Source organism: Plectropomus leopardus, chromosome 9 (genome assembly GCF_008729295.1).
Source record: "Plectropomus leopardus isolate mb chromosome 9, YSFRI_Pleo_2.0, whole genome shotgun sequence".
Lineage (NCBI taxonomy): Eukaryota > Metazoa > Chordata > Actinopteri > Perciformes > Serranidae > Plectropomus > Plectropomus leopardus.
In genome coordinates, this window is record NC_056471.1 from 8,566,083 (window position 1) to 8,586,398 (window position 20,316).

Below are 20,316 nucleotides of genomic sequence, written 5' to 3' on the forward strand. Positions count from 1 at the left end.
AAATTCTGTTTTTGTTGTCATTTTCTGTGTTCATGACAACTATGGGTATGTTTCTCCACAACGCTCAAGTGAGGTCGGGGCTTTTGAAAAAGGTACTGACCAGGTGTCAGCTGTGTAAGCAGCAGGCATCTAAGAGACACAATGCTGAAGAAACACAAAAATAGCAAGGCAAAGTGCTACATGACAATAAATTTGGGCATTTTCTTTCACTTTTACTAGCAAGTTGGGGGTTTTTTTTACAGACAATGACCTAAAATCCTGCCTGGTATGTTGGTTTGGAACGGTGGTCTACTGCTCTCTGCTGCCTGGAGGCTATCTCACTTAGAGGTCACGCCATCAACCACCCCCTCCTTCTCCAAGCTCCAAGCTCAGCTCGTATACATGCAATCTAAACTACACTACATGTAGCGATGTTGATATGATCTGTTTGAAAAGTACAAATGCAGAAATGTAAAATGTCAATGTTATATTCTGGCGACCGGGCTCTCGCCTTGCTGCTTCGAGACGACAGTAATGGCTCAGGACAGCAAGAGGTCACTGGTCAGGAAGGGGTAAACACAGGTCACAAATGATATGGTTGTATTTTAAGTGAGGACGACGGTGACCCTCTTTCAGAAGAGTTTAAATTTGGTCAATTATAACATATTTATATTGTTGTAAATAAGCCATGAGATCCCAAAGATGTAAGATCAGCCCCTCTGCCCTGCTCCACCCTGCCCTGACATGGTCGTTACGTCTGCATGGCTGAGCACATGTTGCGTAAGTGTTTCAATATTTCATAGGCCAAAATGAAAAATGCATCTCTTTGAACTATAAGTGCATGGTTGGAGTAGGTGGAAGAGGACAAGCTGGTGAGGTCACAAGGTGAAGGAATAACTGTGAAATAACAGAGGATGAGCAGGAATAAATGGGTCGCTCCTGGGTGCTGCGACGGTCTTCTAATCTTCCTATTCAGAGAAAACTTTGTGCTGATATTAGAAAACTGCAACCTGAATTAGGTTCAAACAACTTAGACCTGCATGTGAACCGACTGCAGAGTGCACTTCTCCAAAGCGGAGGATGCTTCTCATAAACAACGAGACCTTGAAGATTAATTCTGGAGCAGGTGTCCCATGCCACAGCCTGCCAAATGTTGTGCACAAAGCAAAAAGATTGACACGCAAACACCTTCAGGTCTTGCTGGGGTTGCCCCCACAGAGCTGAACTCAAATAACTTCAGATTGAAGGAGTGATAGCTTTGAGTAAAAGGGAGCATTAGCAGCCACATCACATCAGCTGCGAGGGCTTTAGATTTATTCTGAATATACCTGCCCTGGAGTGAGGATAAATATAAACAAAGTGACATCTAAGAATAGCCTCCATTTGGGTGCGAATGAAGACAAACGTGTACTTTCTCAAACGCGTCTTGTTAATAGATGACGCTGTTCGAATGCGATCTTGCATTTACATTGATTCTGCTGGCAGAAATGGCTTTGATTAAATAGAACTGTGGGCATTTCTGAAAAGCAGATTTGTATCATCCATTAAGGGGAAAAAAAAGTCCCACAAGATGTATGGAGACGCTGGGTGATTCATTTAAAGGAGCTCATTAGCTCAGTGTGAGCTGTGTTCATGTCAATATGCTGCTTTCACTCTGCACCCTCTCCCTTTTCTCCTCTTTACTTTTCCTAACTCATTTCCTTTCCTTTACACTCCAACCTTCTTCTTTCCTTTCTGTTTTCATCTCATTTCCTTTCCTTTACACTCATCTTCTCCTTTCCTTTTCACTCATTTTCATGTTTTCTTCCTCTCTATCATTCCCCCTCCTCTCCTTTCATCCACTCCTTTTCTTTCTTCTCCTCTCTTTTAACTGCTTATTTCCCTTTCTCCTCTTCCCCTTCCCCTTTTCTCTCCTTTTCTTTAGTTTCCTCTTCACTTCTCCTCCTGTCTTTTGCTCTTCTTTCCTTTCCTCTACTCTCCTAGCCTCTTATTTCCTCTTCTCCTTTCCTCCCCTTTTCTTTTGTTTCCTCTCTTCCTCTCCGCCCATCTCTACCTTTTCTTTTGTTTCCTATCATCTTTGCTCCCTGTCCCTTCTTCCCTCCTTTATTCCTGTCTTCTTCTCTCCTCTCCTAGCCTCTTACTTCTTCTTCTCCTCTTCTTTCCTTTCCTTTTGTTTCACGTCCTCTATTCCTCATCACCTCTCTCAACCATTCTTTCCTCTCCTCACTTCTTTTATTTCCTCTCCTCTCTTCTCCTTCACACTCCTCATTTTATTTTGTTTCCGTTCCTCTTTGACCTCTCTTCCTCCCTTCTCCTTTCCTTTACATTCCTGTCGCCGCTCCTTGTCTCTTATTTCCTCTTCTCCTCTTGTTTCCTTTCCTTTTGTTTCATCTCTCCTCTGCTACTCCCTTTTTTCTTTTTCTACTCTCTTCTTTTGATTCATCTCATCCCTTTCTTCCTCCTTCCTTCCTTTCCTCTTTTTTATTTTGATTCCTCCCCTCTTCACTTCCTCTCCTCCCCTTTCCATTCTTCTCCTTTCCTCCCTTCTCTCAACCTCTCATTTCCTCTACTCATCTTTCCTTATCTCTCCTCTCCTCTCTTCTTTTTTCTCTCCTCTTTCTCCTCTCCTTGCCCTTCCTCTCCTTTCCTCTCTGCTCCTCTCACCTCCTTTCTCCTCTCCCCTTCCCCTCTCTTTTCTCCCCTTCTCTCCTCTCCTCTCCCCTCCTTTCTCCTCTCCTCTCCTCTCCTCTCTTCTCCTCTATTCGTCAGACACTGACAGAAACAAAGGCTCCTTCTCTCAGCTGGAGCTGGGAGGAGCTGTCAGTCCCTTCAGCTCTGTTTGATGATAGCATTTCAAATGACACTTTGATCCTCACTCCACACTGTTTGTTTTTCCTCTATGATGAAATTCAGCTCGAGAGGCGTGCAACAGGGCACATCATTAAAATGTGGCTCAAACACGCAGAGCCACGCTCGTCCCTAGAAACCACTCATGACAATTTTTTGACACATCAGCGTAAAGAACACGACAGGGTAGGTGGCGGAGGAATGGTACAGAAGAACAGAAATCATGTGTCCTCCCTACAGATAACGCTCCGCTGAGGTGACACCAAAGCTGAATCAGAACTCAGGTCTCTTTATAAAAGCTGAACGAGAATAACTGAATCTAATGAGGCAGATCTGTCAGAGCTAAGTGTTGTCTGTGGTCTTAGAAGAGCAGAGCACAAATTCCTGCCTTAAAGCTTAAGAAAATACGGGGGCAAGCTTATTTGGAGATGCAACTCATGGCAAAAACTTCAATTTAAATCCATGAAAGGTTTTCTTTATCGAAAAGACAGTGTTGTTCTTAAGAAAACATTCAAGAACACAAGATAAAACAAGCGCTGACAAAGATGCATTCAGACATTTTTACAGTTATTTGCTGTTTTGTCTTTTTTTACCCCTGAAAAGTAAAGCTAACCAGACCTCCTTTCCTCGGGTGTTTTTCGACTGAACATAAGCATAACACACCGGCTCTTAATCTCAGTGGAGAAATCAGCCTTTGTTTAAGAAAAATAGTGGAAATGCTTAAGATGAACAGCCCAAAGTGTAAGTCTGAAAGAGTTGGCTCTTTTCTTCCTGTGGTGATAATTCTGCTATTGAAGATTTCCAGAGCCACAGCCGAAATCATATGCAAATATCCACCCCATGGGGCTCTGACTGGCTGACATATTATCAGCAGAGAGACAGACGTCGCAATTTTGGGGTTTCGAGTGTGGTCAAATCAAAAAGACGGCGGCACGATTAAAAAGGTGTGTAGTGAAGCACGCGAGACAACGGGAGCACCTTAAGCGGGATGCCAGCCCTGTTGGGAATTGGATGCCGAGCCCTCCCGCAGAGGCAGCAGCGCCTGGCAACCTACATGGAGCCCGCAGAGATAAGGCAGACAGTTTGAAAAGCCAAACAATGAAAAATGAAAGCATGTAAAAATGAAAACAAAGCTTTATCTGGATTAAGAAAAAAAGTGAAATTATTCCCAGGATGAGGTGAATTCATGTTCAGTTCTTTCAGCAGCCTCTCTTACTTGTCTGTGGACTAAAGAACGACAACCACAGCAACTATAACTCAACTCCTTTACTGAGTTTCACTTTCAGGTGACATTCAAATGGGTATCGAGAAAAGCTTTGATGTAGTTCTAATAAAATATGTTTGGAATATGTATGATTTTATACATTAGAGTTGCTGCATACTCTTGCTCAAGAAGCCCCGTTCAAACAATCATATCAAAACCTCTCACAGCAAAATCAGCATGTTATATTATCAGTTGTTGTTGAATAATGCATATATCGTACAACGGCTACCTGTGTGTGTACCTTGTGTCACTGCCATAAAGACAGTCAGGGTTTTGATGATGCTTAGCACTGTAACTTCTCAACACTAAATTGAAAAATGAAATATTTAATCTGTAAATATCTCATTTGTGTCAGCACACCAGGAAATACATCTTATTTCACTGAGACATTCTCGGTAATTTGACTCCTTTGCATTTTCAATAAACTAGGAGGTTGTTAAAAGCTTCTCTTTGCAGATGAGGAATGGAGAAAACTAGTTAGTAATGCTGAATGCATAATCATGGCTCTAAACTAGGTAATAAGTGATGTGTAGGTGCTCACTATATTCAAACTTATAGACAGAATTGTCATTAAAGGTAATTTTGTTAGCTGTCTTTGTAAAATACAACTTCCCTACAGTGACATTAGCTTGCCACGTTAGCTTGTCAGTTAAGTGTGGTTGAGCATAATATTTCCACTACATATTTACAGGTCCAGTGTGTAGGATTTAGTGAAATCTAGCAGTGAGGTTGCAAAACTGAAACTTTTACCGTGTGCCAAGTGTATAGGACAACTACAGAGACTGGTGCAAAAATGCAAAAAAAATACAAAAACACAAATGAGCCAGTGTTTGGTTTGTCCACTCTGGGCTCCTTTAGAAACAATATGGCAGACTCCATAGTATAGGACCTGCTGTGTGTAGTTATTAACAGCTCATTTTAGTCCCAGAGTTAACAAAACATAGTTCTTGTTTTCAGGATATTACAAACTAATAAAAACATAGTTATTTTTTTTATTCCATTTCTGCCGATAGATATCCCTAAATAATGTATAAGAAATGTGTCGTAGTGTTAAAATGACTCAAATACTTATTTTGGTCAAATTAGTATGACCTTTTGTTTTTAACCAGTGACTGTATATAAGGATGGACGACATGACAGCTCTAATGTCAAATAAGTTTTCTTAAAGATTGATTCTGTCATATTAGGTCGTTCTCATGCTATAAAAAAGGGATGTGGCATCATGATTGACAGCTGTGTGTCGATCTGAAAACTGGGTCGGGCAGGCGTATGCAGGGTTCCTGCAGCTTAAGGTAAATTAGATTACACAATTAAGATTAAGACCAATTTTCTAATAGCCAAAATTTAAGAGGAATAATTTTATTTTGCCCTTATGTTTATTTCAAAATAAAACATGATGGGTTTTTTTGTCCAGTGAAAAAGTTATCATCAAAATCAAAATCAAAAGTTATTTTCTATATAAATATATTGAAAAAAAACAAACCTTTGAGAATCCAGTGCTTGGATTCCCATCATGACGACTTAAGAAAAAATAATGTATGAAGCTATTTCACAAAAAATAGGTTTTATGAATGTTTTTAAAATTTTACAAAACAATGTCATAAAAAATCAGGATTCATAAAATCCTATTTCCCATGTCTGAGCATTTTTAAGGGTTTTGAAGGACTCATTTAAGTAATTTAATACATACTAAGGCCTTAATTTTAAATTACTGAATTCAATGTATTTTAGGACATTTTAAGGATCTGCAGGAACCTTGTGTATGTCCATCTTTATATACTACAGTCTATGGTTCTAAAGAGACAGTCCTTGCAACTGAAGAACGGCGCCCAGGTAAAAACAAAATTGAAAAACAGGGAGCCCATTCAGGTAGTCACTGAGTATCTGTGGCTACAGTATTCATTACTTTGTCCCGTCTTCAACAAGACACCTTTCTGGATGCTGAGAATTCATTTTTTTCCCTTTATTTCCTTCTTTTTTAAAAGGCTGACACTGACTGAAAATCCTGCCCAAATAAAAAGTTGGGTGAAAATACTAAATCATCATTTTTAACGAGAGAAATCCACCATCTGAGAACTGTGACACCAATTCAGACAAGAGCGCAAATACCTGCTGGCATAAAAAAAGACTCTTCGTAACACTGGATTTTTTTCAGCTCTCTTAATATACTTTCTTCCAGAAAAAAGTGACTTGCAAAATTTAACACATTAACATTATTTGCCTCCAATGTCCGTAGAGTAATATAAAACTTGTGAAGTTGCAAGAAAAAAAGGAACTACATACTAGAAGCGAAAACACACACATTAGATTCACATGCAGACCATGTCATCTTAACTCAGTGGCAAACTGCAGCCAAACATCTAATTTGTATTTGCCTTTGGTGGTTCACTGTTTCATATTAGACTGTCTCCACAAGCAGCAGCCTTGATAATGAGAGGAAATACTGAGAGGAGCAGCATCACTGGTGCATTCGCTGTACCTGGATGTTTTGGTGCTTACAGTACGCGTGTGTAGCTGCAGCTGATGTTTCTTCCTCAGGCTGACAAACACTAAAATATGCTCTCAGGCTGTTCACTTGCAAAGAGACACTCTGACTTTTTACTTTGTGGCTCCGGAGCACCAAGAGAAACTCAGAACTCAAACAGACAGCACGCTCCTCAGCATTACACCGCTTTATTAAGTATAAATCCGTACAACAGTTTGCCAGCCCAGCAGAGTGCTCAAAAAGTCCCGAAAAGCTCATAACAAGCAAATCGAGAAGTGACGCATCATGATAAAACACGGCAATTAAGTTAAAATCAAATTATGAGTTGAGGAAGAAGATGTGGTAATAGCTGGTAAACCCTACCGTGTCTGGTAAACGATGCTCGGAGGAACCCATTGGACATAGTAAAACTGCCTCTCCCCATCATTAAGTTATTAGATTAGCCCCGGGCAGCGAGTAAACAACTTCAGACATCTCGCAGCAGGCACACTTCCCACCAGTCCTCGCTCTTATTGGATTACTCCGTGGAAACTTCACCAGAAGACAAAATGACTCCATGGAGAGCGTGAGGCACGGGATGATTATTGGAAAGCAGATGATGGGAAGAACAGGGGAAAGGCCTGCTCAGGCCAGACGCCTGCAGCACTTTGGATCGAGCGGACGGCTAACGAGCAGGAGACAGGGAATGGATGCGAAGGGCGGCGAGATCTGATTTTGATTATTGGCTGCTGGATGGAGAGGCAGCTCGGGCCTGCCAGGTTCCGCATCATCCAACCTCCTGCCACATCTCGTTTGGGTTACTGCCACGGCGAATGTCCATTCAGCACTATCGGAGACAAATGAGGGCAAACTCCTCTCAAGGTCAACAACCACCTCCACCGGGGCCACAGGGGGTCTGCCATTCTAATTCCTTATACACTTAGAGTAATTAAAACCCGTCCAGAAGAAGCGGGGGAAGTCGATAGGGTTTTTTGAGACTGCTAATGAGATGCTAATTTGTTGGCCCGCTAGGAATGAGGTATGAGCAACTCAAGGACACAAAAGAAGATTTATTCACACTTCTGTTGAGTGAACTTTTTCAATTATGGCACGCGTGCCTCCTCATGGATATTCGGCAACTTTGTTGAGCAGTGCAACGCCGCAGGTTGCCTGGTGTCTTTATGTCTGATAAAAAGATACGAGCATCCTTTCAAGCTCCTTCCAAACTCCCGCTCATTTACAGAGCGTGGCCCCTGTGAGCTCAGAGTAAAGTGGAGAAAGCTCCCCTGCCTCGCAGCGACGAGTGAAGCCACATACAGATCGCCCTCATGCTGCCTGAAAGTAGTCCAAGTCAGACCTGTTTTCGAACACCCCACTGAGCCTGCCTTCTATGGACTCATTGAGTCATTCCAGGAGCACCAGGCTGGCTGTCCCAGTTTTTTCCAGCAGATATCACACAGACTCTCTGATATCTGCACACACACTCAGGCTGCTCAACTTTCCTCTGCACATATTTGACTTTATAAGCAATCGGGCTAACGCTGTCCTCTCATGTTTATTAATTGGGTTTGCTCTTTGGACTTGAGTGTGACTCCCCTCTGGTTGAAGACTGTTCCTGGGGCTGCAGAGGAGCATGAAGCTGTGATGAAACCGTGCAGACAGCAGTGAGGTCTTGTTCTCTCTACCAGCGCTGCAGTCAGGAGAGGCTCATTTTTCTGATGTGTCATTTTACACGAGCACCGCACAACAAAGAAACGTACCCAGATCCTGCCCGCGCTGCCACTAAGCCACGGTGGCTTTCAGCTCTTACACAATAATAACCTCGACAAATCATTTTTAAAAAGTTAAATAAAAGCTTGTCTCATTAACAAAGGAGGATAATCTGATTTCTAATCTGCAGGCTCAGGCTGAGCGGCAGCAGCGCCGCTCTGAAGGACACATCGCCAGGGAAATAACAACAATTAGAGCTGCCAATCACCCAAAATGCTAGAAGATGCTGGTTTTGGATGAGTTTCTGCTTGGTCGGGCAGTTATACAGAGGATACAGACAGAGGAGGAGGGTGAGAGAGAGGGGATGATACGAGATGTGCAGGATAATCACACCACAAACATAAATCTGTGCTTAAATCAGCTGAGCCACAGCGTTAAGACACTGTTTGGGACTTGAAGTAGAGCTGAATGAGTTTACCTTAGACCTCAACACACACACACACGCACACACGCACGCGCACACACACACACACACACACACACACACACACACACGCACTGTTTTACAACCTCACTCCTTTGCTTCTTTCCAATGATGTTCTGGGTAGAAACTCACAGTCTGTTTACAGGAACACCTCATTTCCCAGTTGACCATTTGTGTAATAGTTACTTACCCTGTGTTATCTTAAATTTGTGAAGAAAACTTTGTTTTTCTCGCGTGCTCCCATAGTGAATGAAGAAACCGAAAATCGAAGAAATTCTTGGTGAATTGACGTCATGGGGGTCTACGTTTAACAACAGCAAAAGTATATCAAAACACGTGTTTACAAAAGCATGCTGTATAATCTGCATCTCATTTATCCAGTTGTATGCTCAGTACCTCCCAAAAAGACTGCCATGTCTAATGGGGTACTAAGCTAAAAGCAGAACTTATTAATGCACTCTTCAGAGTCAGACTCCACTGACAAAAACAGTCATTTTGCCTCGCAGAACATGGAAGCTGTTCTGCCGCTGACTCGACTGGTAGTTGTTTGCTTTTTTTGTAATTGTGTGACTTTGAGGATTGTGTGACTTTGAGGAATCCATACAAACCCTTTAAAACACCAAAATCACACAGTAACATAAACTATTGATTAAGGGGGGGTGGGATAAATAAATAAAAAATAAAAAAAATAATGATATACTAATAAATAATACTAATAATAATACTAATAACTAATAATAATAAAAATAATAATAATACAAAAAATCTAATAATAAAATAAAATAAAATAAATGTGTTGAGGGTGTATGGACCTAAGTCCATTTTGTGTACATGTGTGAGTGTATAAGTTTCACTTGTAGTTCAGTTCCTCATCAGAAAGGGCTGTGTGTTTGGGAGGTACTTAGTACACGGCTGGATAAATGATGTAAACAGATGTTTTGATAAAGTTTTGCTGATGTTAAACACAGGCCCATAAAACTTTAATTCATAAGGAACTTTATCCATTTTTTTAAATTCTGCATTTAGCGTAGAGGCATGCAACAATTCACATTCAAATGATCATTTAGGGGATGAAATATTCCTTCAAGTACCCTAGTGCTCAATAAGAAAATGATTTAATTAGTCCACCAGCAGAAAATTAAGTTTTTTCATTAGGCCAATACAAGGTTAATAACACTGTAAATTAATATCCTCTGGATATTAGACTAATATTTGGATAAAACAGAAAATCAACAGTCAATATGCAACCCCATCGCCCAAAAATGATGATGTCTAATTTGCTACGGCAAATATGTTTTGTAGATTCTTAGACAAAATGTTTTCAATGAGAAAATCAGCTAAGCTGTAAAATGATGCTGAACATATCCTGCAAAGAGTTTACGTAGGTCTACATGTATTTGATTTGTTTTTCAACAATACCTAATCTTGTAATACAAAATCCCCTAATAGCATCTACAGGTTTATTAAACTCCATAATGGTTCTGTTTACACACAGCACTTAGTTCATTTTCTTTTTCTACACATTTTATACTGTATTTACTTCTTCAATATGTTATAAGGAAATTATAATTCATATCTTCTCTAAAGTAAATGTAGTTCTCCCTGAGAGCTTTAAACTGATCTTGATGTGTAAAATGAGCGCAGTGCTCCTTTAAGTAGCCTTATGTCATCCTTCTCCCTGTCCTCCTCTCTCAGCACTGACTAAAACTCTGCAATAAATTTCACGAATCGAGTCATCTCCAGGCTGCTCAATGACGTGCAGCATCACATATTAATACACTCTTCAGAAATATTGGACTCCATAATTTATTTTCCGAATTAAATTCTCAGCATGCACACAATCAGCTTCTCATTTTAAGAGATTAGATTTAAAGATGAGCATCTTGCACAGGTTTACAGATTCTCATTTTGAAATAAATTGACAACATTGGGATCATCGAGTGCGAGGCAATCAGAGCACGCGGGGGAAGATGATGTTATGATCTTGCTAATGTGAATCAAAATGAAATCCAAGATTCTGTCACATATCAGAGTGGATGCCGTGGTTTATCCATTACGTACTATTTCCCTGGTTTACTATAAAGAGATCAGCTCGGGCTCATTAGATTGGCAAATGGCACATGAGACACTCAGCGCAAGAGCCACGCATCATTAGAAATTCCTAATGCCCTACCTATTTCCTGGTATTGATCTTGGAGAGGCCTTATGTTAAAGCAGCCTGTCATCTCTCTGCTTAAAAGCCAAAGATACACAGAGCCATTGCTTCTCCTATTGTTTGGCGAAGTTGACTTCAAAAGGGTGAAAACCTCTGGTGTAGTCTGCAGGCTTGGGAAAGCGGAGCAGGGCAGGTGGAGCTGGAAGGAGAGAGGGATGCAGGGATGGAGAGAGCACTCAGAGAGATGGGAGATGGAGGAGTGGAGAGGGGAAGCCCTTTGATCTCCGGCAGGAGTGAGCACAGAAGAAAAGAGACAGAGAGCAGCAAAGAAGATTGCAAACAAGGCATGCACTCAATTCCCAACAGCAGCACGAACGCGAGAGGAACAGACAGACGGAGGGAGAAAGAAAAGTCAAGTAGATTGAGCGAGACAGAGATGGAGAGAGAGGATGACAGGGTCAGGGAGAGAGAAGAAAAGAGGAGAAGAGAAAGAGGATGAGAATGTAGCAGAGGGAAACAGATAAGACCAGGATGTTAAAAGGATTTCAGTCCAGGGGCTGTTTGGGGAGTTCTCTCAAGCCCTATGCTAAAGCAATTAGCATTGAACCCCTTCTAGGAAAGTGCAGCCAAACCACAGCGGCAGTCTCTAACATAGTTAGTGTGTAACAACCAAGTCAAGCAAACCCCACGGTCCCCATTAAACCTCAAGTTTTAATTGGCATGTCAGGATGGTGCCGCGTTTCACAACCCATGAGTGTGCGCTCTCGAAAAAAGTTGGCCCACTGAGTCTGCACATCCCACTTCAAGTGGAAACCCCGAGACAGTAAACAGAGCTGCCGCGCTGGACTGAAAAGGCCTGTGTAGCGTGATAACAAAAGCTCAACATTAAATGCGAAAGGGATATTTCAAAACATCTGTTGCTAATATGGCTGCGCTATGGAAGAAAAGTTGTACGCTCCTTTGTTACCCAGGAGTTTACTGGAAACCAGTTTTTAAAGTTTACAACCATCACTTCGAGAAGTTTTTTTTTTTTTAGAGCGAGCCAATGTAACATTTGCTGTGCAGCAGAAAAGTAGCACAGAAAGTAAAGAAAAGTAGAAAAACTAGAGCTGACTCAGTAATTAATGGACTTGTATTGCGACTTTCTTGTCTTCTGACCACTGAAAGCTCTTCTATGCAACTTGACACTTTCATCAATTCACACACCGGTAGCCGAGACTACCATACAAAGTGCCAACTGCGATTCAGGAAGCAATTTACGTGCAATTCTGGGGACAAGACACTGTGACATGTGGACTGGGGGAGCCAGGGATAGAAGTGCCAATCTTCCCATTAGAGATCAACTCACTCTATCTCCTGAGCTGCAGCTGCCCCGTAATGCCAGTTACACAGCTAACATTAGCCAACGGAAGCTACCAGACCATGTGGGAATGTCGCAAAATAAAAACACACAGACTGAGAAAAGATGCGTTCTGTTGCATGATAATCGAACTTTTCATTTGTACGAGGAAGACAGTGTTATTTTATACGTGCAACAGTCCACTAAGGCATTAGAAAACCTACATGTTTATGATCATGTGACGATATTAGCAAAAGTTTTTGAACATTTGTAATCAAGTGTGAACCAGCCTACTTGTTTTCTAGTGGAGGTCTCCCAGTGCAAAAGACGCATGCCTTGTTACACTGTCACCTTGCTGTTATGAACAGTGTATTGCAGGAACAGCTCGACATTTTGGGAAATACGTTTTTCCACTTACTCGCAGAAAGCTACATAAGAAGATTGTTGCTTGTGATACTGCAGTAAAAAAATCCCGTGACCCAAACAAATTTTCTCTATAGGCCCACATCATGAAAGACTCATATATAAAACTGTTGACAGCACACCTCAAACTGCAAACAATCCCAATTATGACTCTTTCTATTTTAGTTTTTGATCCATGGTTTTAAACTTTTCAAGCCAAGAAAAACAATATAAAAATTTGTGACAAGATCACAATGCAAAGTCGATGAGCTGAGCGGTAACATTCGGGCGAGCCCAGTGAGATAAACACTATTAGCCATATTCAGAGGGCTGCGTAGCCCAGAAGTAAACCCGCAAGCTATAGACGATTTTTAGCATATGTGCCAGTCAAGCAATTGACTGAATAGGCACCATCTTGGTATGTGGTATCAAGTTACTTTTAAACATCTATGTTTAAGACTAATTGGCTTTTGGCAGTAGCTTCATATTTACCTCACAAGCTACACAGCACTAACTATTTCATCATCTTACTCTAATAAGAAAGGCATTAAGTGTAGATTCAAAGATGTGGAACTTTTCCTTTAACAGAAGCATTAGCCCTTAATAAAGGTCTCTGTTGCTGCTTTATTGAAGTTTTCTGAAAAACTTGAGAACTTTGAAGGGAACTTCGAGAAACTTTGGTTCATTCAAGACAAAGGAAAAAGAGAGAGAAGAGGCAAGGTAGCTCAGAGCAGTCTCGCTTCTTTAAAGCAACAATTCAGCGAGGAAATGCTGATTTAATGTTGTCACACAGTTCCTGCTGACTTTTATAATAAATCTGCTGCCAGCATTGTTAGACCAGGTGTCATTTCACTGCTCAGTCATTCACTTTCAGCAGTCACCATGCCTCCATCACCTTCATCCTCGTGTTCTCTGCTGACAGCAGTCAAACCTCTGTGTCTCCAGCTTTGATGATTCGTATATTTTTCACATCACTGTTGCACCGAGCTGTTATTCTACATACATCTGTTAGCCAGAACCAGTCACACCAGTCAGTCTCCTCTGACCTCTCTCATCTGTGAGTGCTTCCCTGGACCACTGCTGACTGGCGTTTTCCACTCTGTGAATAACAGTCATCACTGACTGCAGTGCACCAAAAATCTCAGGAGGCTGTCACTTTCTGGAACAACATGTCTGGCACCGACATCCACACTACATCTAAAGTCACTTTAACCACACGTCTCTGCCATTCTAACATTTAGTCAAACAGCAGCTGAGCATCTCATCCCTGTCTACGTGCATTATGCTTCTGCTTTATTTATATGTGACTCACTGTCTGGAGGAGTGAGCTGCTGACGCGATCGGGGTGTGTAGCCAAGAAAGTGGATACTGACTGTGTCGATCTGAGGACGTCAATTATCCATTTTGAAATTGTAATGATGATGCTTTTTTTTTCTCTGTTTGAGGCAAACTGTGCTCACTGCTTACCTTGGAATATGGCGGCGTTCTGGATGATTAGACGTTTGAGTTGAGCGCTGACAACCTGCAGACCAGACTCCATGTTGCTGCGTGCAGCTACCTGATACCGCTCCTCCATTTTCTTGGAACAGCAGGTCGGGCCTTTGGTTTGGCAAACCTGCAGATCCGCACCTGGCAGGAAATCAGCAGAGACAGGACAGGAGTCTGGATGAGCAGAGGGAAGGAGCTGCAAAGCCACTTTTGTTTAATTTTCAGAAAAAAAAACAGAAGCCCCCTCCTTCACATTAAAAAAAAAGATTCAGCCACATCCTCTGCATGCTAAACACAGGAAACACTATCTACAGCAGATTCTGCAGCCTTAATGAGCGTGTGATCATTATGTAGAGGCTGTTTTATGTAGTGGGGCTGAAGTCAAAAATAAATTGCTGCTGAAAAAAGAAGTCATTTTGATGCACACTGAAGCAATAGACCATGCTTGTGTTGTTCTCCTCAGAGATCAATTTGGTCAACAGAAAGTTTCCCACCACTCCAGGCTACACTTTTCACACCGAGGATCAAAAAAAAGTATTTTTGAGGCACAAAGATGAGAGCCAGGAGCAGTTCAGCACGCAGACAAACAAACCCAGGTTTCAGCGTGCTTTATATATATATATATATAGATATATATATATATATATATATTTATATATAGATTACTTAAAAAAAACAGCCATGAGAAGGATTGAATTGAAGATTGATGAAACAACATTTCTGCACCTGGCCACTGACATTACAGGTTGTTTACACAGATGAGAAATAATTGGATTCCCAGAGCTCTTTTGAAAGGTGCAGATGTAAGCCAGCGAAGGCAAAGGTGACAAGGATGTTTAATTGCTCCGATGTAGCCCGTACACAAGCGGATCAAAGAACAAACACCCTACAGAAATTAATTCAATTTGAAAAAATCCTAGTGAGGCGGCAGATAAAGACTACGCGGTTAGAATTGGGTCTGATCAAGGATAGAGAAGGTGGCTCAGCTGCTGCAACAGTGCTGTGAATGAGCTGCAGTTTTTTGTGCCGATGCACTGGAGGACATCTTTTACAAGGCCTCGTTTTTTCTTCTTTTAATTTGAGAAAATCCCTCTAGTATCACAATGTCATAGCAGCGCTGTAACAAGTACAGAATCTAATCTAAAAGTTTTGTTAAAAAGGCCAATATATCTTATGTTATTTTTTGTTTCTGGTTAGCGGTTTTCTATTTGTTTACTCAGCTGTCAATCAGATCACAGTCAGCCAATCACATAGCGCTAAAGTCCGTCTGGCCCCGCCCACCATTGTGAATGAGACTGCTAATGGTTGTTGGAAGTGGTAAGTGTTAATGCAAATGTTGTTGGTTCATTTATGACATTTAAAGGTGCTTGTCACTCTTTTCTGTGATGTTTATGTTTTGTATACATACAATGTGCCTTATTGTCATGTGATATTGCTTGATATGGCTCTGATTAATATTCATATGGCTGATTTTCAGTTCTTTGCATATTCATGCATGATTGTAATATTTGGAATTGTATTATTTTCATTTCAGAACCACACCTTAATGCACATTGGAAACTGCAGTGGGTGATTGTGTGTGGATAAGCTGTAATGGTGACAAGGCTTCTACATAAAGATTCTAAAAATCTACTTCAACTGCATCTGTCTATTTACTGGACATCCCACAGCGTGCTGTAACTTTAGCTAACTAGCATTGTGTATAACGGGTGAGGGCTACATCAGCCAACTGTTCCATACGGGGAGCGCTTCCAAGAGCTAACCGTAATTTACAAGATTGTGGTCTACAGTTGGTAACTTTTATGGAAAGAACTGTCATATTTCTTGTAGTTGTCAACTGAACCTGAAAAAGTACATGAGACAGATCATTTGTGAGAAAAGAATCTATGTCCCTTCTCTCACTATTGCTTCTAATAGCATTTGCTAGAATCAGCCGCAGTGCATCAGAAACATCTAATGCCACTGTCAATCATGTCATTCACTGTCAAACTACGCAGCGCTGATCAAATCAAATCGAGATTCTGTTACTGCATCGCCTATTTTTCACCTCAAATGTTCCAGAAACATATTTTAGTGTACTGTTTAGCTGTGAAATGAGAAAGTTTGTGACCCTGGTGCCCTGTTGGAACTGACCAAGCAGAGAACTCAAACTTTCTTATTTCACAGTACACTTAAATTGTTATATACTGTATGAAAACATTTGAGGCAAGACATTGGAAATGCAGAAACAGAACACTGATTATGATTTGATCAGCACTATCATTTTGACAACACCCTATGGAAGTATGTAGGGCTTTTTGCCAATTTTAAAAGTGGAATTACAACTTCTGAGGATATCACATGATGCCACTGGGCCCAAAAATATTTTTCAATAGACTAACATGGAAAACAAAACAGCTGTAAATCAGTGGATACATTTTTTGGGCATCACAATCCCCTGGAAATGACTTGCTTCATTATCAGGATTTGATACTTCTGTTCCAATAAGATTTGGAGAGTTAAGAACAGCCGCTAGATTGAATCACTTTATCCCTATTCAAGTTAGCGAAGCGCTAAACCAGAAATAGCTTGTTCACCTGACAGAATTCTGGTCTTTTTATACACAGCAGTTGACATTTTAGCTTTGGCCCCCTGTCTCCAACGCTGTATCCACTTCTCTTTATACATTCATGAGTTTTAGTGATTGGCATGAGTGACAGCTGCGTTAAGACTCCTTGGCTCTGATTGGTTGTTTTCGCTAACGTGCAATTATTCGCGCTAAAGGCTATTGATTACGCAGAGGAATGCGATTTTTTTTTCACGTCCAGTGTACTGCTGCATAAATATAGTAACACTTTCAGCAAATGTGACAAAAAGTTATGTTTTATAAGTTACCAACTATAACTTTATTGATGCCTTCACAAGAGAGAGAACTACAGATTTAAGTTGCAGTTATCACAGCTCTGTGTCAAAACACCTCCACTGAAAAGGAAAGGTCCAGGGGAATACACGCTTTCTATACAGAAGCTATAAATTTCCGCCTTGTTCCCAAATCACTCCTTTAAAACGACGTACACGCAGACTTCACACAGACATAAATAGGCCACGACCATCCGATGTTTAAATACAAAGAGGAGCTCCCCCTCCTCAGTGTTTCCCTCTCTGTCTCCGTCCCATGTGGCCGCTGAAAGCTTCGATGGAGGCTGCAGTCGTAAACACGCCAAGCCGCGTCGTCTAAGAGTTGTCTGCAGGATCTGCTGCCTGAGAGGCATCAGTGACAAGAGCCTGATTGATGGCGTGGTAAACAAATGTCAGGGGAGTCTGCCAGCTTCAGCTGCTGCTGGTCGGGATGCAGAGGATAAAGAGACGGAAGCAGGGAGATTAATTTGGAGGGGAGGGCTTGGATTGGGAATGTATGTATATATATATATATATATATATATATATATACATATCCGGAAAGTCTTGATAACGAGCGTGTCAAAAGGCAGAGGAAAGGCTTTTGTCTGAGACGAGGGGTTTATCTTAATATGAAAAGTGAATCTCTCTATTGGTTTGAGGCTTTGTCTCTTTGAGATCTTCAAACAATAGATCCTCAGAAACAGAGCTCCGAGTGTAACAATGAAAACAGCAGGCATGGAGGAAGTTACACTAGCAGGAGATGCAACAGAGTGACAGTCTCGATAATTAATAAGTACCAGGGAGCCGAACAGAGAACAGTTTCGGCTAACTCCCGCTCACTCCTGACGCCCATCAGGGTTTAAGGTGCAGAGTCTAATGAGTGAAGCAGGCAATAAAACTGTCACACAGCACCTTTTGTATGCATACTGACAGGCTTAATATCTTAAATCAATACCGACAAAGGACTCCTGACAGATAAGATCAAGCTAATTTCAGACTTGCAGGGGCAAAATTATTAAGCTGTCAATAGCACCATAGGTGAGGCAAGCGCGTCCGGTGCAGGAAAGAGACGGGGATTTAGCAATTATCTCTGGTGAAACGGACAGTTTCATCTGCACGTTTGTCATTTTGCAGATGATAAATGTGTTTCATTACAGAAGTTCCACCGTGGTGAGGAAGAAGTGAGGGATTCGACAGGAAAATGATTCCCCGCAGAGTTTCACAAATAATAAAACCACAAAGTCTAAATAAAGCCTTCTTTCTGACTGACAGATCACTTGGGAATAAGCTTCCTGCTTCTCCTCTTTGCTTTAGGCTCAGCTCTCGCGCCCCCCCCCCCCCCCCTTTTTTTTTTTTTTACATTCCTTCTCATCTCTGCGCACTTCTGTTCTGAGCTTGTTTCACTTCACCTACCTTGAGCTTAATAGCCACCGGGCCCCGAGAGCACCTTTCAATCAGTCTGTTATTGGTTAATTAGTCGATTTTTGTGTCCTGATGGCCACATCTCGCACACAAAATGAAGAGAGACAAGGTGCAAGGCTAGGAGCAATTTAGATGTAAATTTCCAGAACATACAATCTCAGTCCAAGGTGACGCATTTAAATTATTACCCACTTTCAATCAATACTCTGAAACGGTGGGCCAGACAATTCAACATGCAGAGAAGCTGCCGCTTTTCATGAGCGTCAAGGTCTTTGAATGCCTCTTTAAAAACGCATTGATCGCCCTTCGGTTTGTCACAGCCTCATCTGACAATGCTTCGCTCATGACAGAAAGTTTCTGTTGCGATGCCAAGGGTGAAAACTCCAGAAGGGGCTCAAACAGTCCTATGTAGGCTACACAGAGTCCCTCCTTTCACATCTTTAACAAGCTCAGGGACTCCAAGCCCAGGGAACTGGGGCAGCCACAGATACACTATGTGTCTCTTAGTTTCCCAGCACCAATTAGAAAGCTATCACTGTGCAAGTTTAATGATGAAGACCATGGGGGAAAAACAAGTTGTATTAAGATATAGAATATGTTAAAAGCTGTTCATTACGAGCATAAATTATACATCAACTACCAGTGTCGAGTGGAAGCATGTGGGACTGCTTGGCTTCCTCTCCAGGGCAAAATAAGCCAGTGTCACTTTGTAGAGACAATAAATGAAATGAAGATAGCGCAATTTACCACCAACCTGAGGAATAATAATATCACTAGCTACTGGGGGATTACGATTGTTTTAAGTATTTTTAGTGCTATGCTGACTGTTCTACTTTAAGTCGTTTGATGAAGCAATAATTTGAAAGCTGGAAGCATGAATGTGAAATAGCCCGATCTATGATTTTTTTTTTTTGTTGTACACAAAACAATGACGCAGCAAACACAACTGCCCTTCATTAACGAGAGGTGATTCAAAAAAGAAAAAAATGAAAAAACAAAATACAAGTCGGTGCGTAATTGGACAAAAAGACATAATAAGCATGCTCAGGTGAGGAAGTAAATAACAGACAAAAATATTTGAATTTAACAGTCAATGTACACTTAAACCTCCAGTGTGTATAAGCGAATATATTGGCAGAAATGGAATATAATATCATAAATATGTTTTCTTTAGTGTATAATCACCTGAATATAAGAATTGTTATGTTTTTATTACCTTAGAAAGAGCTGTTTATGTCCACATAGGGAGCGGGTCCTCGTCTACAGAGTTCACCATGTTGCACCACCATGTTTCTACTGTGGCCCAGAATGGACAAACAAAAACACTGTTTTTCACTTCGGCCGCTGTAATAAACAGCCTCTCTAGGACAAGAGCGCTGGAATTTTTTTTTTTTTTCTGTGAAATTGTTATATTCTGTGTTTCGCAACATCCAGGCTACCAATGACAGCATGGGCAATCGAGCTCGAATTAGGGCAGCATGACTATGGCCAAAATGACAGTTGCAATTATTTCTCATGATTATTCATTTTTTTAGGGGCAAAATATTTTCATTGCACTTTCACATTTAAACAAACAGAGCGCTGCCTTCACTTACATGTTGTGCAACATTCCTACTAGTAAGACTTAAAATATGGCTCCTTTTAACCTGGAGGCAGTGCATCTTGGATATGTATCCACATGGTTTAGTACAGCAGCAACTGTACCATGATGAGTTGACCCTGGACAAGGACGGGAATCAACTGTAACCCTATGCGATAGCAACATCTCGATCTTAACGCGTTCACTGTACTGCAGACTGTGGTGTTTTTCAGGTGCTTTAACAACTTTGTCGTGTTGCCTTGCGGCACAGATACGTCTCATGCGTTCCATGCATATGGTTTG

General features: G+C 41.2%; 1 protein-coding gene across 1 annotated transcript in view; it reads right to left on the reverse strand.

The window, feature by feature from the left end:
• gpc3 (glypican 3) overlaps positions 1-20,316 on the reverse strand; it is a 137,327-nt gene that overhangs the window by 109,983 nt on the left and 7,028 nt on the right. Inside the window, exon 2 of the mRNA XM_042493550.1 lies at positions 14,112-14,273. Coding sequence (XP_042349484.1) covers positions 14,112-14,273 — 162 coding nt within the window. The remainder of the gene's footprint in view (positions 1-14,111; positions 14,274-20,316) is intronic.